Here is a 16,157-nt window from a genome sequence, read left to right on the forward strand (position 1 = left end):
TGGAAGAAAATAGTCACAGCCATATATACCAAAGGATACAATTAAAAAAAAATGAACACATATGGAAAGGACAAATCACATTTCAGAACAGAAGGGGAATGCGGGGGGGGGGGGAGGGAAGGAAGGTGAATGCCTGTGAGCTAATGATATTAGAGGTGGGGAAGGGTAGATGTCTGTGAGTTAATAGTATTAGAGGTGATAATTGGGGAAGCTATCTTTGTAATGGGTAAGATAGCTGGAGTCTTTGTTCAGCCCCCCGCGGAGAGTGTCGAATTTTAGCATGAATGCCAGTTCAGAGGATTCCCTTTCAAGTGCAGATTTGAATGTCTTCTGAAGTAGGATGCAGGTGAGTAGGTCATTGAGACAGTGTCCTTTCTGGTTGAAATGGCAAGCAACTGTTTTTTCTTTGTGATCCTGTCTAATGTCTGTTTTGTGGGCATTGATTCTTTGGCGAAGTATCTGAGACATTTGTCCAATGTACATAGCAGACGGACACTTTCGGCACATGATAGCATAGATTATATTTCTGGAGGCGCAGGAATATGTATTCTTGATCTTATAACTCACTTGGTTAGGCCCAATAATGGTGTCAGCAGAGTGAATATGTGGACAAAGCTGGCAACGGGGTTTGTTGCAAGGAAAAGTTCCAGGGTTGGTATTAGTGTGGTATGTCCTGTGGTTGTTGGTAAGAATCATCTTGAGGTTAGGTGGTTGTCTATAGGAGACTATGGGTCTGTCTCCCAGGGTATGTCTACACTACCCCGCTAGTTCGAACTAGCGGGGTAATGTAGGCATACCACACTTGCAAATGAAGCCCGGGATTTGAATTTCCCGGGCTTCATTTGCATAAGCGGGGAGCCACCATTTTTAAAACTCTGCTGGTTTGAACCCCGTGCAGCGTGGCTACACGGGGCACAAACTAGGTAGTTCGAACTAGGCTTCCTAGTTCGAACTACCGTTACTCCTCGTGAAATGAGGATTAGAGCAGATGCGGTTGTATCGAAGGGCTTGGCTATAGATGATGGATCGTATGGTGTGTGCTGGATGGGAGCTGGAAACATGTAGGTAACTGTATGAGTCAGTGGGTTTTCTGTAGAGGGTGGTGTCTAATTTTCCATTGTTGATTTGTACTGTGGTGTCCAGGAAATGGATCTCTCGTGTGGAATGGTCCAGGCTGAGGTTAATGGTGGAGTGTAGGTTGTTGAAATCTCTTTTTTTTTTAATTGTATCCTTTGGTATATATGGCTGTGACTATTTTCTTCCACTATTTGATCTGAGGAAGTGGGTCTGGCCCACGAAAGCTCATCATCTAATAAACCATCTTGTTAGTCTTTAAAGTGCTACATAGTCCTGTATTTTGTTTCAGCTACACCAGACTAACACGGCTACATTTCTATCTCAATTTCAAATAGTGGCAGTGATGGAATAAACTGCCAGTTTCTCAAAAGTTTTTTCAGGGAACCCAGACAGTTTCTGGGGATCTCTCCTTTTGCATCCAAACAGAATCCAAACAATCCAGAGATGAAGGCTCTTTCCTTGAATTCATTCTACTTCTTTTCACAGAAAACAAACTGACAGTGACACAACCCAATGTGGTCTTTTCCTTCAATGATGGGCACAGAAGAATTCATTCTGAGTCTATTTGACCTCAGCTCATCACATATACTGACCACCTGCTTTGAAATAAGCCTTTTTTCCTGATAAAACTCTTTATTTGAGCTTTAGTTAAAGATGTATATGTTAAGCAAATATTTGCTATAACATGATGCTGGGGCACAAATGACTTGAAAACAATGCAAGTTAAAGACCCATTCATTTTCATTATGGTTAAACACTAAATAAATACATGCATTTCACAATTTCTCTGACCTATGCTAATACACAAGTGAATTGACCTTTGACTTGAGCTAGCATCTGGCCTGTCAGAATCACTGCATTCATATCATTCCCATTAGCATAATGTCTTAGCACCTCACCATTGTACTGTGTTTATTCTCTGAACATGTTTATGAGGCCGAGAAGTGCTGTTGTGTCCATTTGACAGATGGCACCTGAAGCACAAAGATCATGCAGGAAGTGTTTAATGGGGCCGGAGTGCCAGGAGAGTGAGGTGTCTTAGTTGGGGGCCACATCAGTGAGGGTTGGTTTTTTTTTGTTTTCTCAGGGGGTTGCCCCACCTTTTGTGTGGCCCCCAACTAACATTTCTGTGGCTCAGTGGTCCCCGACCAAAAAAGGATCCCCACACCTGCCATAAATAAAGACAATGTTGAAATCTTTTGTGTTAGACGTAAATTAATATTTCATCTTATTTACAATGAATTTTGGTAAATTAACGTGATAAAGTTAAAGTGCTTAATCAATTTAATTATTTTGAATTTTGATTAATATAATATGACCTTTCTTACCAGTTATATGCTCCCCTTATGTTATAGCTGTGTATTTAAGTTTTTATGCTCCACTAGATCAATATGAATAATTTAGTATTTAAGGTATTTAAAGGTAAGCAAAGGCATTTTGTCATTATGGGTGGCTAGCTGGTGGACTGCAGAAAGGTTTGCATTGAGCGGGGTGGGCCACAGGCTAAAATGTTTGAGATCCACTGTTCTACATCCTAGCCTCTAATCCACAATTGCCATTGTATTTTCCAACTTATTAAAGTTACTGGGATTCAGTATCCTAGGCAATCTCCTCTTAATGGTCTTCTGAATGTTTTATCTTTTCAAAGATCTTCTTTAAACTTCTAAAGATACACTTGTCAACTGCCTACAAAGATTGCTTGATATAAAACATATTGGAGCAAGGTTTATTAGCATGTTAACTATTTTCTCCCTTCAGTATTTTTCTCTGACTTCTTTACCTGAATGATAAGCTCTCATTTGAATCCTTTGTTTTAGAGAATGTCCTAAAATGAATCCAATGTGGCTGATTTGTTATCTCTAGTTATAATTATAATGTTCTTGTCTATCTGATTTCATTTGGGTTATTTCTAAGTAATCAGGTACCAGATTGTACTTTATTTAATTGAGTTAACTGCAATTGAGAAACATAGCAATATTCAGTCATTGTTTGTTATAAGTAAATTCACAATTAATTAACATGGAAAGTTCCATTGCATTAGGAAAACTTCTGTGGCTTCAGCTTTCTTGTAGTAAAATGTCTTTGGAATTCCTTAGATGGCAAGAGGGAAGAAGTTGAGATGAATAGTGTATGTGTTTGTGTGTGTAAACATAAATACATACACATATATGCATGTGTGTGAATCCATGTCTTGGAAATAGCAAAGGGTAGTGGATAACATATTGGACCAAATGGTGGGAGACCTCCATTCTATTCCTGACTCTGCCACTGCCCCATGTTACTAGGCTGATATAACCTTAGGGGAGACAGGTTGTGTGTCTGTTTGCCGCCTTATGCTTTCCTATGACTTTAGATTGCAGCTCTGTTCATGACAAGGTCTATATTATTGAGCCAACACATTGACCTGCTACCAGATGCCATTGTAATACTAATAATAAGTATGATAGATAAAAAAGTAAGGAATATTATTTTAGTACAATGAACTGTTAAACCCAGAATGCCAGAGGTCATCTATTTGATGGGGTTTTTATTACACTCTATGCATCTCGAATCTAAAGATCTCTCTGTTAGTTTCCAATATTTAGTATTGTGGCTGTTGATAAAAAAAAGGGCATTTAAAAAGTAAATTTTCCTCCAATCTTCAGGAATCACCATTGATTAACCTCCTTGGACAGACCAGCTCTCTTCCTTGGCAACTTGTACGCATTGAATCTTATCAAAGCATCATCATCTACTTTAACAGCCACTATCCTCCTTCCATCATCCTAGCCAAGGATTCTGCAGCTGAACTGATAGTGAAACTGTTAAAAGTTTCTGCAGGCTTTGGAGCTTCTTCTGATAGTCATGTGCATCTCGTAAGTATGATCGGCAATGCCTTTGGGCCCTTTTTGATCATCTTCTAGTTGTCTTGTTGATGATGTGATGTGTCGTGTGACCATATGGAGCTAAACATGCATTTTTAAAACATTTTAATAGGATGCAACACTGAAATGCCAAGCATACATTCACCAGGTGGTTCAGTTTCTCAGCACCTTGGAACAAAATGGAAAAATAACCCTCTCGGTATTGGAACAAGAAATGTCAAAGCTCTTAGATGATATTGTCATCTTCAACCCTCCAGGTTGGTTCTAAGGAAATAGCATGTTTTTATACAGTTGTCAAGACGTAATGTCTCTAGGGTCAGGCTAGTTACAGATTCAGATAATATTTTGAACACAAAGTGAATTCTTAGGAAGGATTATTATCTCCATTGTATAGATGTATAAATGAGAGGTACATAGCGAAAAGTGATTTGTCCAACGTCACACAGGAAGTCGACTGCAGTGGCCAGAATTGACTCCACATCTTCTGAGTCCCAGTCCAATGCTTTAAACACAAGACTATCCCCCCTCCTTCCTTTCATTGTATTTTCACAGCTGGTTTATTCTTATGGGTGGCTGTTTTATCTTTGACTTTCAGGCTTGGATATGCAAACTCGTCACATGGCTCTCAGTAGTCTCTTTTCAGAAGCATTGATGATGATGAATAATGCTAGCATCACAACAGCAGAATCACTACGGGGTTACTTACAAAACTGGATCAACACTAAAGTGCGTGGCCAGTTAGTGATGCCCCTTCTAACAGCTGCATGCCAGAGCCTGGCATCGGTCAGGCATATGGCAGAGACTACAGAAGCTTGTATTACAGCTTACTTTAATGAAGGTAGGAGAGAATCTCTCATTCTGTCACGTATGCCAAGTTCTGAACTAATAATAAAGATCGTTCTTGAAATGTCCACTAATTAATTGCTGGGTTAAAGCGCCTCCGCCTACTCAATAATAACTTTAATTTGGTTTTACTTTCATAATCAGATCTTCTTTCCTAAAGTACAGTATTGATGTTACTTAGAGTGCTCGGTGTGTGTATCTACAGAGATACCTATACGCATTCAAGCAGGTTATGTGCAATGTGGTTGCTTATTTTTGAATTTAATTGTATGGTATACAGTTTTAATGTGATGATTTCTTGGAATTGTTTCAATCAACATCTCACTTTCTGAGACTGGTTCTGCTGATGGCTACTCTCTTTCTAGCTGAGGGGGACTAAATGACTCTTCCTTTGTATTCTACATCATGCTTATATGGAAAAGTCACACCGAATTTAATAGAAAAGGATGGTTTTTCCTGTAGAACTGTTTTGAAACAGTAGAATTTAATACACATTTTATGTTGGCTAGAATTCTGAAGGATTGTTCTCAGAAGTCACATGGAGAGGCTCATGTTCTCTCAGGCTGAAAGGATTTTTGGAGTGATTTTCTATAGAACTATATATCTACTTTTTGTCCCAGTCAATTCTGAAAGATTTAGTCTTCCCAAAGGAAGTGTTTGAAGTCCCATCTCTGGGACTTAAAAAATTAATGCTGTCGTAACACCAGCAATGTACTTGACTGCAAGGAGATGGACGAGATAACTTAATGGGTCTTTTCCATCGCTAACTTTCATGATTCTCTGACAGGCTGGTGATTTATAAAATAGCTGACACAGTGTGAATTATTTAAATTAAAGGAACATAGTCAAGTAGGTTAGGTGTACAGCTTTATCTTGTGCTAAAACTGTTTTAACAAACACATCCAATCCTTTCTGTATTCTTTTCTCTCTCTTTGCTTTAAGAATTGCCTCTCAATCAAGATTTAAGCTGGGGTCCTATACTTGCCTCCCTTCAAGTTCCTGAACTTACAATGGAAGAATTTCTGAACGAATGTTTATCCTTGGGAAGCTACCTAACCCTTTATGTCTACATGCTGCAACGTTTGAACACTGAACAGACTCTGACCAATGAAATGAAAATGCTGTTAACTGTTGGAAAATGGCTAGAGCAAGTGTATCCGAGGTATTTTAAGTTTTATTCAGTACAGTCATTTGGTCTGCTATAGGCCCAGGTACCTGACTTTCTAAGCCCAGCTCTGCCACTGTTTACTGAGCAAGTCCTCTTGGCCTTCATTTTCAGGGTAACCATTAATTTAGAATATGTCATGTTCTCAGTGTTCAATTTGAGATGCTAGGGGCCTGATTTTATTTTAGAGCTGAAATTAATGGGGGATTTCTAACTTTCAGGATAGAAATCAGGCCTAAATGTTTCCAACTGGGCTCCCACTATTGGTGGGCGTTTTTTGAAAATAGAGGTCATTGTGTTCCTACATCTCTGTAAAATGTAGATAAACAAAACTGGAAGGAATGTGGTGAGAATTGAGTATTATTTGTAAAGACTTTGGAAGATATATAAAGTTGTATATACTGTATGTACTAAGTAGGGATGTGAAAGTATAACCATTTAAACAGTTAACTGGTAAGCCTGGGCTTATTGATTACTGTTAATCATTATACTCAGGCTCCCGCTTCACTTTTGGGGAGCTGGCTATCATGGGGCCAGCAGTGTGGGGGTGCTAGACAGCTCTCCAGGAGTGGGACTGCAGGCGGAAGCTGGTATGTACCAGGAGCTGGCTTAAAAGCTGGTTCCTGGCATGCACTGGCTGCCATGAAGCTGGCTGTCACCATGCACTGCAGGTTTGTATAACCATGTAACCACAATTACCCACTTGTTAACATTTCTAGTAGTAAGTATTTTTTAAAATACAAATAATGCTGGTATATAATGCACTAGTAAGTATTATAAGCCACCCAGAAGTTCTATGCAGAATGTAGCAAATCTATTGGCTGGTAAATGTCTCGCCATGTTACTGGCAGTAGGGACAAAACTTCCTTGATTAAAAAAGTCCTGTTAGGATAACGCATGCTTTCCTATCTTGGTTGTCTGATGAATGTAGGTATTGATCACCAAAGTGGGGAAAGAGAGCAATCTGCAAAAGGTGTTTTGATACCTTGTGCAAAGCTAAAAGCCTGCTCCAAGATAGCTGAGAGATTTTTGGTGGTGGAAGGACTTGACCAAAGTTGTTGGAGCACTGCCTGATGCAGAGATCTCGTGCTAATGTTTTCTGTGGAATATCTGAGTTCATTAACCTTGGGTGTGACTTCAAGCTATTTGGTTTTGAAACTATGTTTAAAAATACCCACAGAGGAACTTGTGCTGTGTGCCTGGCTTAGCAGAAGCCTTTAATATTTCCACAGCTGTGAAATGAAGTGGAAAGTTTTAAAACCATGGTTACAATAAAATCTACTGCTTCTTAGAATATCAAATACCTGTAAACAAAGCCAAGATCAAAGAACAATAGACCTGACTTACCGGTTTGTTACACCAGATTTTATATTGGTCTAACTCCATTTCAGTGCTTGCAATAACTTTGCTATTAATAAATTTAAGGGCAGGGTAAAGTTTGACCTCCTGCATGATCCAGGCCTTTGAACCTCCCCCATTAATGTCTGCCCATAGTTTGTGGAGTTCACTAGAATTATTCCAGCGTAAAATCTAGTGTGTCTGAGTGTCTTTCCCAAGATTGTCAACTAAACACCTCACTGGGCTGGTGGGCACAAGGAAATTTCCCAATTCCACAGGCGTGGGAGATGTTGACAGTGAGGGAAGATCAGTTTCTAAACATTGTTCTTTCATCCACCAAAAGCTCAGTGAAGGAAGAGGCAAAGCTGTTTCTTTGGTGGCAAAAAGCCCTGCAGTTATCCTTAATCCAAATGGAGCAGAATGACACCATCCTGATTGAATCAGTCATCCGGATATTGCTCTCAATACAGGGCAGGCAGAATCAGCTGGCTGAGGAGAGACTGACATCTGGAATACTGGGTGCTATTGGATTAGGCAAGAAATCTCCTTTGTCACCCAGGTAAGAATTTAGGAAGGAGTGCTCTGACTAAGCAGGCACATATTTTGAAAACACTGGATCAAATCCTGTACACTTTATGAATGGATGGAACTAAGCTCTGCAGATGGGTGAGGAACCCAAAGTTCCTGGAGGTTTGGGGATGTTCTTTTCTGGTCCATCATAGAGAAGCCACAGTATTTGTGACTGTGTTACGATCTGAAACTTTCCCATAATTTGTGCTGGAGCAAGGAGGTTGAGAGATCTGGTTTGATGCCATTTCTAGTTATGTTTGTAGAGAAATCCATCAAAGAGAACACTTGCCTGGCTTTTTTACTTTGCCTTTAGTAGTCAACTATCATGTATTTCTTACATTATTAGAGTGTGTATATTCATGTTACACTCTGCCTTTCCTGTATTATCCTGGATGTGCTGGAAAAAGTAACTGTGGTTCAAAGAAACAGTGATCTTTGCATGTTACACAGCTCCCTTCCTGAAGAGATGGTTAGGGAGCTTGGTAATCAGAGAACAAAAAGAAATTCAGCTGAAAAATAAAAGAGAAACCACCCAGAGGGTGTTCATTCTGCCCTGGTCCAGCAAAGCACTTAAGCATGAGCATAACTTCAAGAATGTAAGTGGTTTCTTTTGGGTTAAATCCTACCCCCATTGAAACCAATGGCTAAAGATATGGCTCTGTTATGGAGATCATAAATTCTGTGACTTTTCGGGACCTCCAGGGCTACTTCTGGGGTAGGGCTGGAACAGCTGTCAGCCCTGGGTCTTGTCGGAGTGGCAATAAGCCCCAGGGCCACCTCTCTGGGGTTGGAGCAGCAGTAGGGTAGGAGCAGCTTCTGGAGATCAGACCCAGCAGTGCTGACTATTAGTCCCTCCAGTCCCCCACCTCCAGAGTATTTATTTTTAGTAAACAGTCAGGGACCGATCAAGGCTTGCATGAATTTTTGTTTATTGCCCGTGACTTGTCCATGATTTTCAGTAAAAATATCCATGACAGAATCTTAACCTTACTAATGGCAAAAGCTCCCATTTAGTTGAGTGGGGCTACGATTTCACCCTTGGATTCCAATAACAGGTATCTCAAAATGCAGTGAGGAAGTAACTGCAAAGAATACTTTGAAGTGCTTTGAGGTGATCTCAGGCTGTAAGTGGGACCAGTGAGATCTCCAGTTTATTTCTGACCGCTGTATTTATTATACTGCATTGCATTTGGAAAAAAAAAGTCGAAAGATCCCTCCCCTCATTTATTGCAAGAAATAACAGGGTGATAGTTTTGGCATGTCTAACCCTAACGCTCAGTATCATTTCCATTTTATGTCAACATCTCTCTCCCTTCTGACACACAAGGTTCCGTGTGGTTGCCCGCAGTATGTCAGCTTTCCTGTTGGTGCAGATTCCTCAGGAGAATCAAATCCGTCTGAAGCCTGGCTCAGAACCGCAACTGTCACAGAAAGCCCAGCAGGTAGAGTGCCAGCCGTTGAGCATTCTCTGTTTCTGTCCTGGCTAATCAAGTGGCAGCATGAGTCTCATAGTAGGGATCTTTACAAATGATGTATATTAAGCCGACCTTCTCTCTGAAATGCCTGATTTCAGTGAGAGCAAAATGTCCATCCTAATTTGGCTCTCAGTGCTTTCCCCCTGTCAATACCTGTGTCTGATTTCTGAATTTCAAAAGCCATTAGTTGATCTTATGGGAAAGGAACGTTTGTTTGTGTCACTAACGACTGCCCTGTTTGATGTAACTTGGCAGGACTTCTAGTCTGTGTTTGAGAGGGTGGGACTGGAATACTTGAGATGGTCTAAGCCAGTCATCTCCAACGTTTTTGAACACAAGGTCACTTTTTGAATTTAAGAGCAATCCAAGATCTACCTCAAACCCAAATGCCCTTGGAGGTGCTAGAGGGGGTTTGAGGTGCAGGTTCTGGGAGGGTGTTTGGATGCAGGGGTGCTTGGAGCTAGGGCAGGGGTTTGGGTTGCAGGAGGGAGTTCATGGCTGGAGTAGGGGTTCGGGATGTGGGCTTCGGCTGGGCACTGCTTATCTCAGGTGACTCCAGGGTGGTGGTGCAGTGAAGCTAAGGCAGGCTCACCCCTGTCCTGGCCCTGCATCTCTCCCAAAAGCAGCCAGCAAACTCCATCCCAAGCCCTGTTGTGCCCGCTCTCTGCTCTGTGGAGAAAGGATACAGAGGGTGACATCAGCACTCTCCTCTCCCTCCCTTGTCCTGCACAGCAAGCAGGAGGCTCCTGAGGAGACAGCTCCAAGGCAAAGGGCAGGAGATGCACAGCAGTTGGGGGAGGGACAGCTGAAGTGCCAGCACTTGACAGGCTGTTGACCAAACCAGTCAGGATCACCTGTCAGAGGCTTCAAGATCTACCGGTAGATCCCGATCTACAGGTTGGTGACCACTGGTCTAAGCCAAGGAACTGAGTTTCACAGCAACACGTTGTTTGGCAGGAATGTTGGGTCACATTATAAATCTTAAAACACACAACTTTCAGTGAAATAGCAAGCTCAATACATTGAGTGAAAAACAACAGAAACTAGATAATAAGAGGAAGTGGAAAATATACTCTGTGGCAGGCGGGCAATAGAGAGATTTGAGCACTTTTACTAATAGAATAACAATGTCCAGTAGTCTGTGTGTGTCTTAGTGTGGATCAAAAATAAACCTTCCCAATAAATTCAAGAATACAAAAGGTGTCAATAAAAAAGTGGACAGGAAAGGGTTAAGTTTTTTAGAGGCCTTGTCTATAGAAAAGATGCACTGGTTTGATTAAGAGTATGATTTTAAAATTGATTTTGTCTGGTACATAGCTCTATACAGTCTCTCTTGTTTCTGTTTAAGAGGAGCTTATTTCATTTTAACTTAAACGGATTCGTAATTGACTGAGCTAATAACACTGGTTAAATCCAAATAAGAGTGTATGTGAGGCCTTTTCTATCAATTTAACTTGCCTGACTTCAAATTGCTCTTGTGGGTGAATCAATGCAACAAGTATCAGTCTTGACTTTAATATACGCCCTCTAAAGGGTTACGTTCAGGCTATGTTTAACCCAGGGGTGGGCAAAAAGGCCTCCGCGGGCCGGATCCGGCCTGCTAAGCGGGTGGATTCGGCCTGTAGAGGCCCTGCTGCTCCCCCACATTCAGGCCAATTAGGGCCTGGGGATGGGGGAGTGCCCGAAGCCACCTCAGTGCTTCAAAGTGCTGTGCACTGCTCGCAGGGTGGAGGCAGAGTGGAAAACTTTGTGCACTCCTCCGCCTCCAGGCCTTAATTGGCCTCGTGGCGGGGGAGCACACGAAGCCTCCTCCCGCCCTGCCAGGAGCATATGGCGCTTTGAAGTGCTGCTCGCAGGGCGAGGGGGAGACTGGAGGAGGCGTGAAGCTTCCTTTGCCCTGCCCTGGCCCTGCGAGTAGCCCATGGCACTTCAAAGTGCCACATGTTCCTCGCAGGGCAGGAGGAGGCTTCCCATGTTTCCCTGCCCGCTAGGGTTGCCAGATGTCTGGTATTTGCACCGTCTGTCTGGTAAAAAACATCAGAAAATACCGGATATTTTTCCGGCTGCGCACCGGACAGAAGCCTGGTGGGGGCTGGGGGAGCGGCTAGAAGTCCCAGCTGGGAGGCAGGGCTGCGATTGCCTCTGGAAGCCCTCAGTTGGTTGAGTTGAGAAGGAGGGGAATCCTCCTCCTCGCTCGTGCATCTGCATGGGACAGACAGTAAGTCCCATGTCAGTCCCGCTCCCCGCCGGCCAGTTTGCTCACCCCCTCTCAGCCCGCCGGTTCTCCCCCACTTCCCCTCCTGATCTTCCCCGGCCAGCTTCCCTGCACTGCCCCCCAGCTCTGCTTCCCGCCAGCCCGTTCCTCTTCCTGATCTCCCCGTTCCGCCTGACCCCTGCTTCCTGTTGGCCCCTCCATCTCCCCCGGCCAGCCCCGTTGCCCCACCACCCCCCGTTAGCTGTTTCAAGCCCCCCCCCCCCTTCCTGGCCAGCACCGCTCCCTTCCTGGCTGGTCCCCCCTCCCAATGAAGCGTGTCTGTGTGGTTGTTGTGTGTGTGTGTTTGTTTGTTTGTTTTTTAAATGACTACCTGGTAACCCCTAGCAGTGATCCAGGTCCTTGGAGTGTGTCTTTTTTTTTTTTTCTTGCTCAACAACTTTAGTGTCTCCCCCCTCCTTTTTTTCCTTCAACAAAATTTTTTCCCGGTGGGTTTTTTTTGGGGGGGGTAGAGGTGTTCGGTATTTTTGTTTCAGCCATCTGGCAACCCTACCACCCCCAGACCCTGATTGGCCTGGGGGGTGGGGAAATGTGCCAAGCCTCTTCCAGGGCATGGGATGCCTAGTGGGAAGAGGGGGTAAACGGGGTTCCCCACCCCTAGAGCAATTAAGGTCTGGGGGTGGGGTAGCCCTGCCCCTTCCGGGATGGCCTGGAGCTACTTCAAAATTTTTTGAAGTGGCCCCCGGGCAAAAATTATTGCCCACCCCTGGTTTAACCCAACATTTAAGTTTTGTATCAGAGACAGCAACACAGGTGGAGAGGGGGGAGGGAAAACAGGTGAGATGCCCGTGTCCTATTTTTTAAACTGTCTCCGCCTGTCCCTGGTTGCTGGTCCCACTTCTGGGAGTATTTTAGTAACCATGTACTGTAACTGCTAAAAATTGCTGTGGTTACCCAATTACTGAAATACACAATATCTAACATCCCTAGTTTGTAAACTGCCCTCCCCTCCATAGCAGCAGTTTTTTAGGACATGCGAATCTGGCAGTGGAATTAACCAGAAATGAAAGCAAAGCAGACAACTCTGTTTTCCTGAGTGAAAAGTAAATGAGGTTCATCCCAATTTTTTTCCAGCTTTAATTCCTCTCTGGTATTATCACCAACTTAAGATAAGGATTTCTTTATAACATAGGATTTTTTTTATCTATCTATCTATCTATCTATCTATCTATCTATCTATCTATCTATCTATCTATCTATCTATCTATCTATCTATCTATCATATGAAATCATGGGTACCAATAAGAGCATTGTGAAGTGAATTGGAGTACTATGAGCTGTATTTTGTGTGCTTCCCCCTTTTGCCTGGGGTAAAAATAAATGATACGCCTATTAAAGAACTACAGTGAAACATAAGATGGAGTGTTTGTTCCTATCACTCATACAGAGAAAATAACTTTGTCATGTATAGTTTGTATCTAATTGGCGGATACTGTGCTATACAAAATGTATGTGTTGAATATTACATGGCCACGGGAGCTTGTAAGATGTACGGTCAGATCCTGTAGTATAAATCAACATAGATCCATTGAAGTCAATGGAATCACATTTGTTTACAACAGTCAATGACCTTGCCCATTAATTAAACTGCATAAAATAGGGGCAGAATATACTTAGCTAATTGACATTTTTTTCCCCTCTATATTTGTAGGCACTAAATGCACTTGAATCTATGGCATCAAACAAGCAATATATGGAGTATCAAGAACAGCTCTCCCAAGCATCCCAGTTTATCAGGCACCCTGATCATTGTCTTCATGATGGAAATAATCTCTTGGCTCTCCTCGTGAACACTCTGTACCCAGAAGTGCATTACTTGGACATTATACGATAGCAAGCACCAAGATCACTAAAAACCTTTTTACAGTATTGGATTCCTCCAGTTTACATTTGAAGTTGTTACTTCCCAAGTCATATTCACTTGGAGAGATACACTAGCTATCAAAATGAATCAAAGTGCACGTGGGAAGGAAATGTACATGGGCATGTTTTGAGCCGTCTTGGGTTTTTTGTTTAAGTTCTTAATGTTGTGCTTTTAATGGAATCACTCAATTCCTGTCTGGTGAAAACACTTGAATGGCTTCCTGTTTCTAGTACAAGTCTAAAAGGATAATTGAGAATTTGTATGTAAATCCTAGAAAAGACACTAGCTTGTTCGTGTCTTATACAAAGCACTTGGTTTTTTGCTCTGTGCCTTTTTCTTCTGAGACTTCATTGCTTAGACCAACCCAACCTTAAGGATTGTGTGTAAGCAGAGTTTTGGACCACTGTTTGACCATCGTACCTCTAAATTTAATCTATTTACTATTCTGAAACTTGGAAGCTGACCACATCAATGAGTATAGTGTCTCTTTTCTCTGTGATCCCACATACCTCTGCAGTTGATTATGACCTTTTATATCTCTTTCCACCTCTGTTAGCAGTAGATTGATATCTTTCCCAGCTTCCAGAAGTTACTGAACCTGATCCCATATTGTCTGCTAGAATGAACCATGTTGCTTCTATTATAAAGATCAATAAAGTCAAGAACTGAGTTTCTAGATGTAGAAGGGAAAATAGCGAGTGGTATTCATGTTAGCTCACCAGTTCCGTAGTGCTGCTGGAAGAGACTGGTGGTTTTACGTCTGAATTGGCCAGCAAGGAGACTTGCTTTCCTTCCTCACTAGGTGGGGATCTTGCTATTGGAGATGACACTTCGTGAAAAGTGACCTACTCTGTGTGTAATTTGGTGGTTCCTTCTTAAAATTCTGTAACCAAGGTGTGAACCATGAATCTGTAAATTTGTCAGTTTAATGATCTTAGTCTTTGTTGCTTTCTTTGAGTGCATTAATGAAAAGAATAATACCCAGTGAGGAATCGGAGACCTGGTCTTCCCAGCTGTGTTTATATGGCTCTGTGTAAGGGTGCCATGTTGAGAGGCTGGGGGGAGAGGCTATGAGACAGCCATGCATACTAGGATGCTGCTTGCTATTCTTCCCTTTCCCCTCACTATCAGGCAACAAGGGGAAAGTACACAGCGTGCGTCATTTATTCCTCTGCCTCTTCCTTTCACCAATGGTGAGTAAACAGAAGACACCCAAGTTGTGCACTTTCCCCTCACTGCCTGATAGCGAGGGGAAGGTGAAGAAGAGCAAGCAGTGTCCTGGTACACGTGGCTATTGCTCCCTTTGTCCTCCTGAAATGGTGCCCTTGGCTCTGTGGCCATTTTATTTGTCTCTGCCGGATCTGAATCGTTCCAAATGGCCTTACAGTTTCCGTAGCCCTGGTCTGTGAAGGGCTCAGGACTTCTGCAAAGGAACCGTAATATCTTTTTCTCATCCATTACTCAGTGCCTTTATGTTCAGGCCACTCTCACATTTTAAAACATTTAGCTGTGGTCACCACAAAAGGAAAAGTGTGTTCTACAACCTTTTCCATAACTGATCATCAGCACATTCACCAGTATTGCACTTAAATATAGTTTTACTGTTAGAGAACTAACCAGGTACTGAGCGACTCAGTTGTTTTGTAATTTCCCTTTTTCTTCTTGCCAAATTATGTAAAGCGTATCCATTGGGACTTCAGACAACATCCATTCTCCAGTTGGTCTTGCAGTTTTGTTCTCCAATTCCAACTTTTTTTTGCTATGTCCTTCATCTTGTGCATCAACTAGCCTTCACTACAGCATTTCTTTTTAGCAGGCCTTTTGGGAACTTTGCAACTGGAAAAATAAATTCTGCTGCTTTTCTTTTCTTTTTTTTTTTTTTTTTTTTTTTTTGCTTAGTCTTAAGGCACTGTTTTAGCACTTGTATTAGAGGCAATGTTATGTATCAATTATGTAAAAAAAAGTGAAAATGCAGGACTATTTTGTATATTGGACATGCCGGTTTTAAAACACAAGTCATTGTTTCAGTGTTTGAGTTTTTACAGATGGTAAATTTATGATGTATGAGGCCTGCAAAGACCATGTGAAATGAACAAAAACGAAAACCAAGAAGCTCCCGGTAAAGGTCCTGATTAGGTCCATTGAACCAAAGGAACCAGCGATATTATCCTCCAGTCTGCAACTTTCTCAGAGATGTAGGTGTTGTCTGGATTTTTGAAGTCTTGGAAATAGGCTAGTTGTCTTTCCTGACTCTGTTCCTTGTGTGCACATTGCACTACTGCGTTGTGTGATTGGCAATCTTAAGAGGCCCTCTGGAGGAGAATGGCAAGAATGTTGCTTTTTCTTGGTGGTAATATTTATTATAGTTCTGTAAATAAAAGCTGTGTAAAGTTCATTTGTACAGTATCTGTGGCTTTTGGAAAATGTGAACCATATGGTGTCCACTACAATAAAGTTCATGGTCTGCTGGACAGTAACCTACTATTCAGAAAATTTAGGCTGGAAGGGGCAAGTCATAGAGTCCAAGGCCGGAAGGGACTATTGTGACCATTAGTCTGACCTCCAGGAGAACACAGGCCACAGAACTTCCTCAGATAATTCCTAGAACAGATCTTTTAGAAGAAACATCCAATCTCGATTTAAAACTTGCAGTGATGAAGAATCTGCCATGGTAAATTGTTCCAGTGGT

General features: G+C 42.2%; 1 protein-coding gene across 1 annotated transcript in view; it reads left to right on the forward strand.

Annotated features, from left to right (window-relative positions):
* Nucleotides 1–15,939, forward strand: part of EPG5 (ectopic P-granules 5 autophagy tethering factor) — an 87,487-nt gene extending 71,548 nt beyond the window's left edge. The window contains exons 38-44 of the mRNA XM_075932735.1: nucleotides 3,723–3,932; nucleotides 4,054–4,198; nucleotides 4,537–4,779; nucleotides 5,727–5,946; nucleotides 7,631–7,846; nucleotides 9,185–9,299; nucleotides 13,256–15,939. Of these exons, the coding sequence (XP_075788850.1) occupies nucleotides 3,723–3,932; nucleotides 4,054–4,198; nucleotides 4,537–4,779; nucleotides 5,727–5,946; nucleotides 7,631–7,846; nucleotides 9,185–9,299; nucleotides 13,256–13,438 (1,332 nt within the window). The 3' untranslated portion in view covers nucleotides 13,439–15,939. The remainder of the gene's footprint in view (nucleotides 1–3,722; nucleotides 3,933–4,053; nucleotides 4,199–4,536; nucleotides 4,780–5,726; nucleotides 5,947–7,630; nucleotides 7,847–9,184; nucleotides 9,300–13,255) is intronic.
* The last annotated feature ends 218 nt before the right edge of the window (nucleotides 15,940–16,157 follow it).

Source organism: Pelodiscus sinensis, chromosome 6 (genome assembly GCF_049634645.1).
Source record: "Pelodiscus sinensis isolate JC-2024 chromosome 6, ASM4963464v1, whole genome shotgun sequence".
NCBI classification, from domain to species: Eukaryota; Metazoa; Chordata; order Testudines; family Trionychidae; genus Pelodiscus; species Pelodiscus sinensis.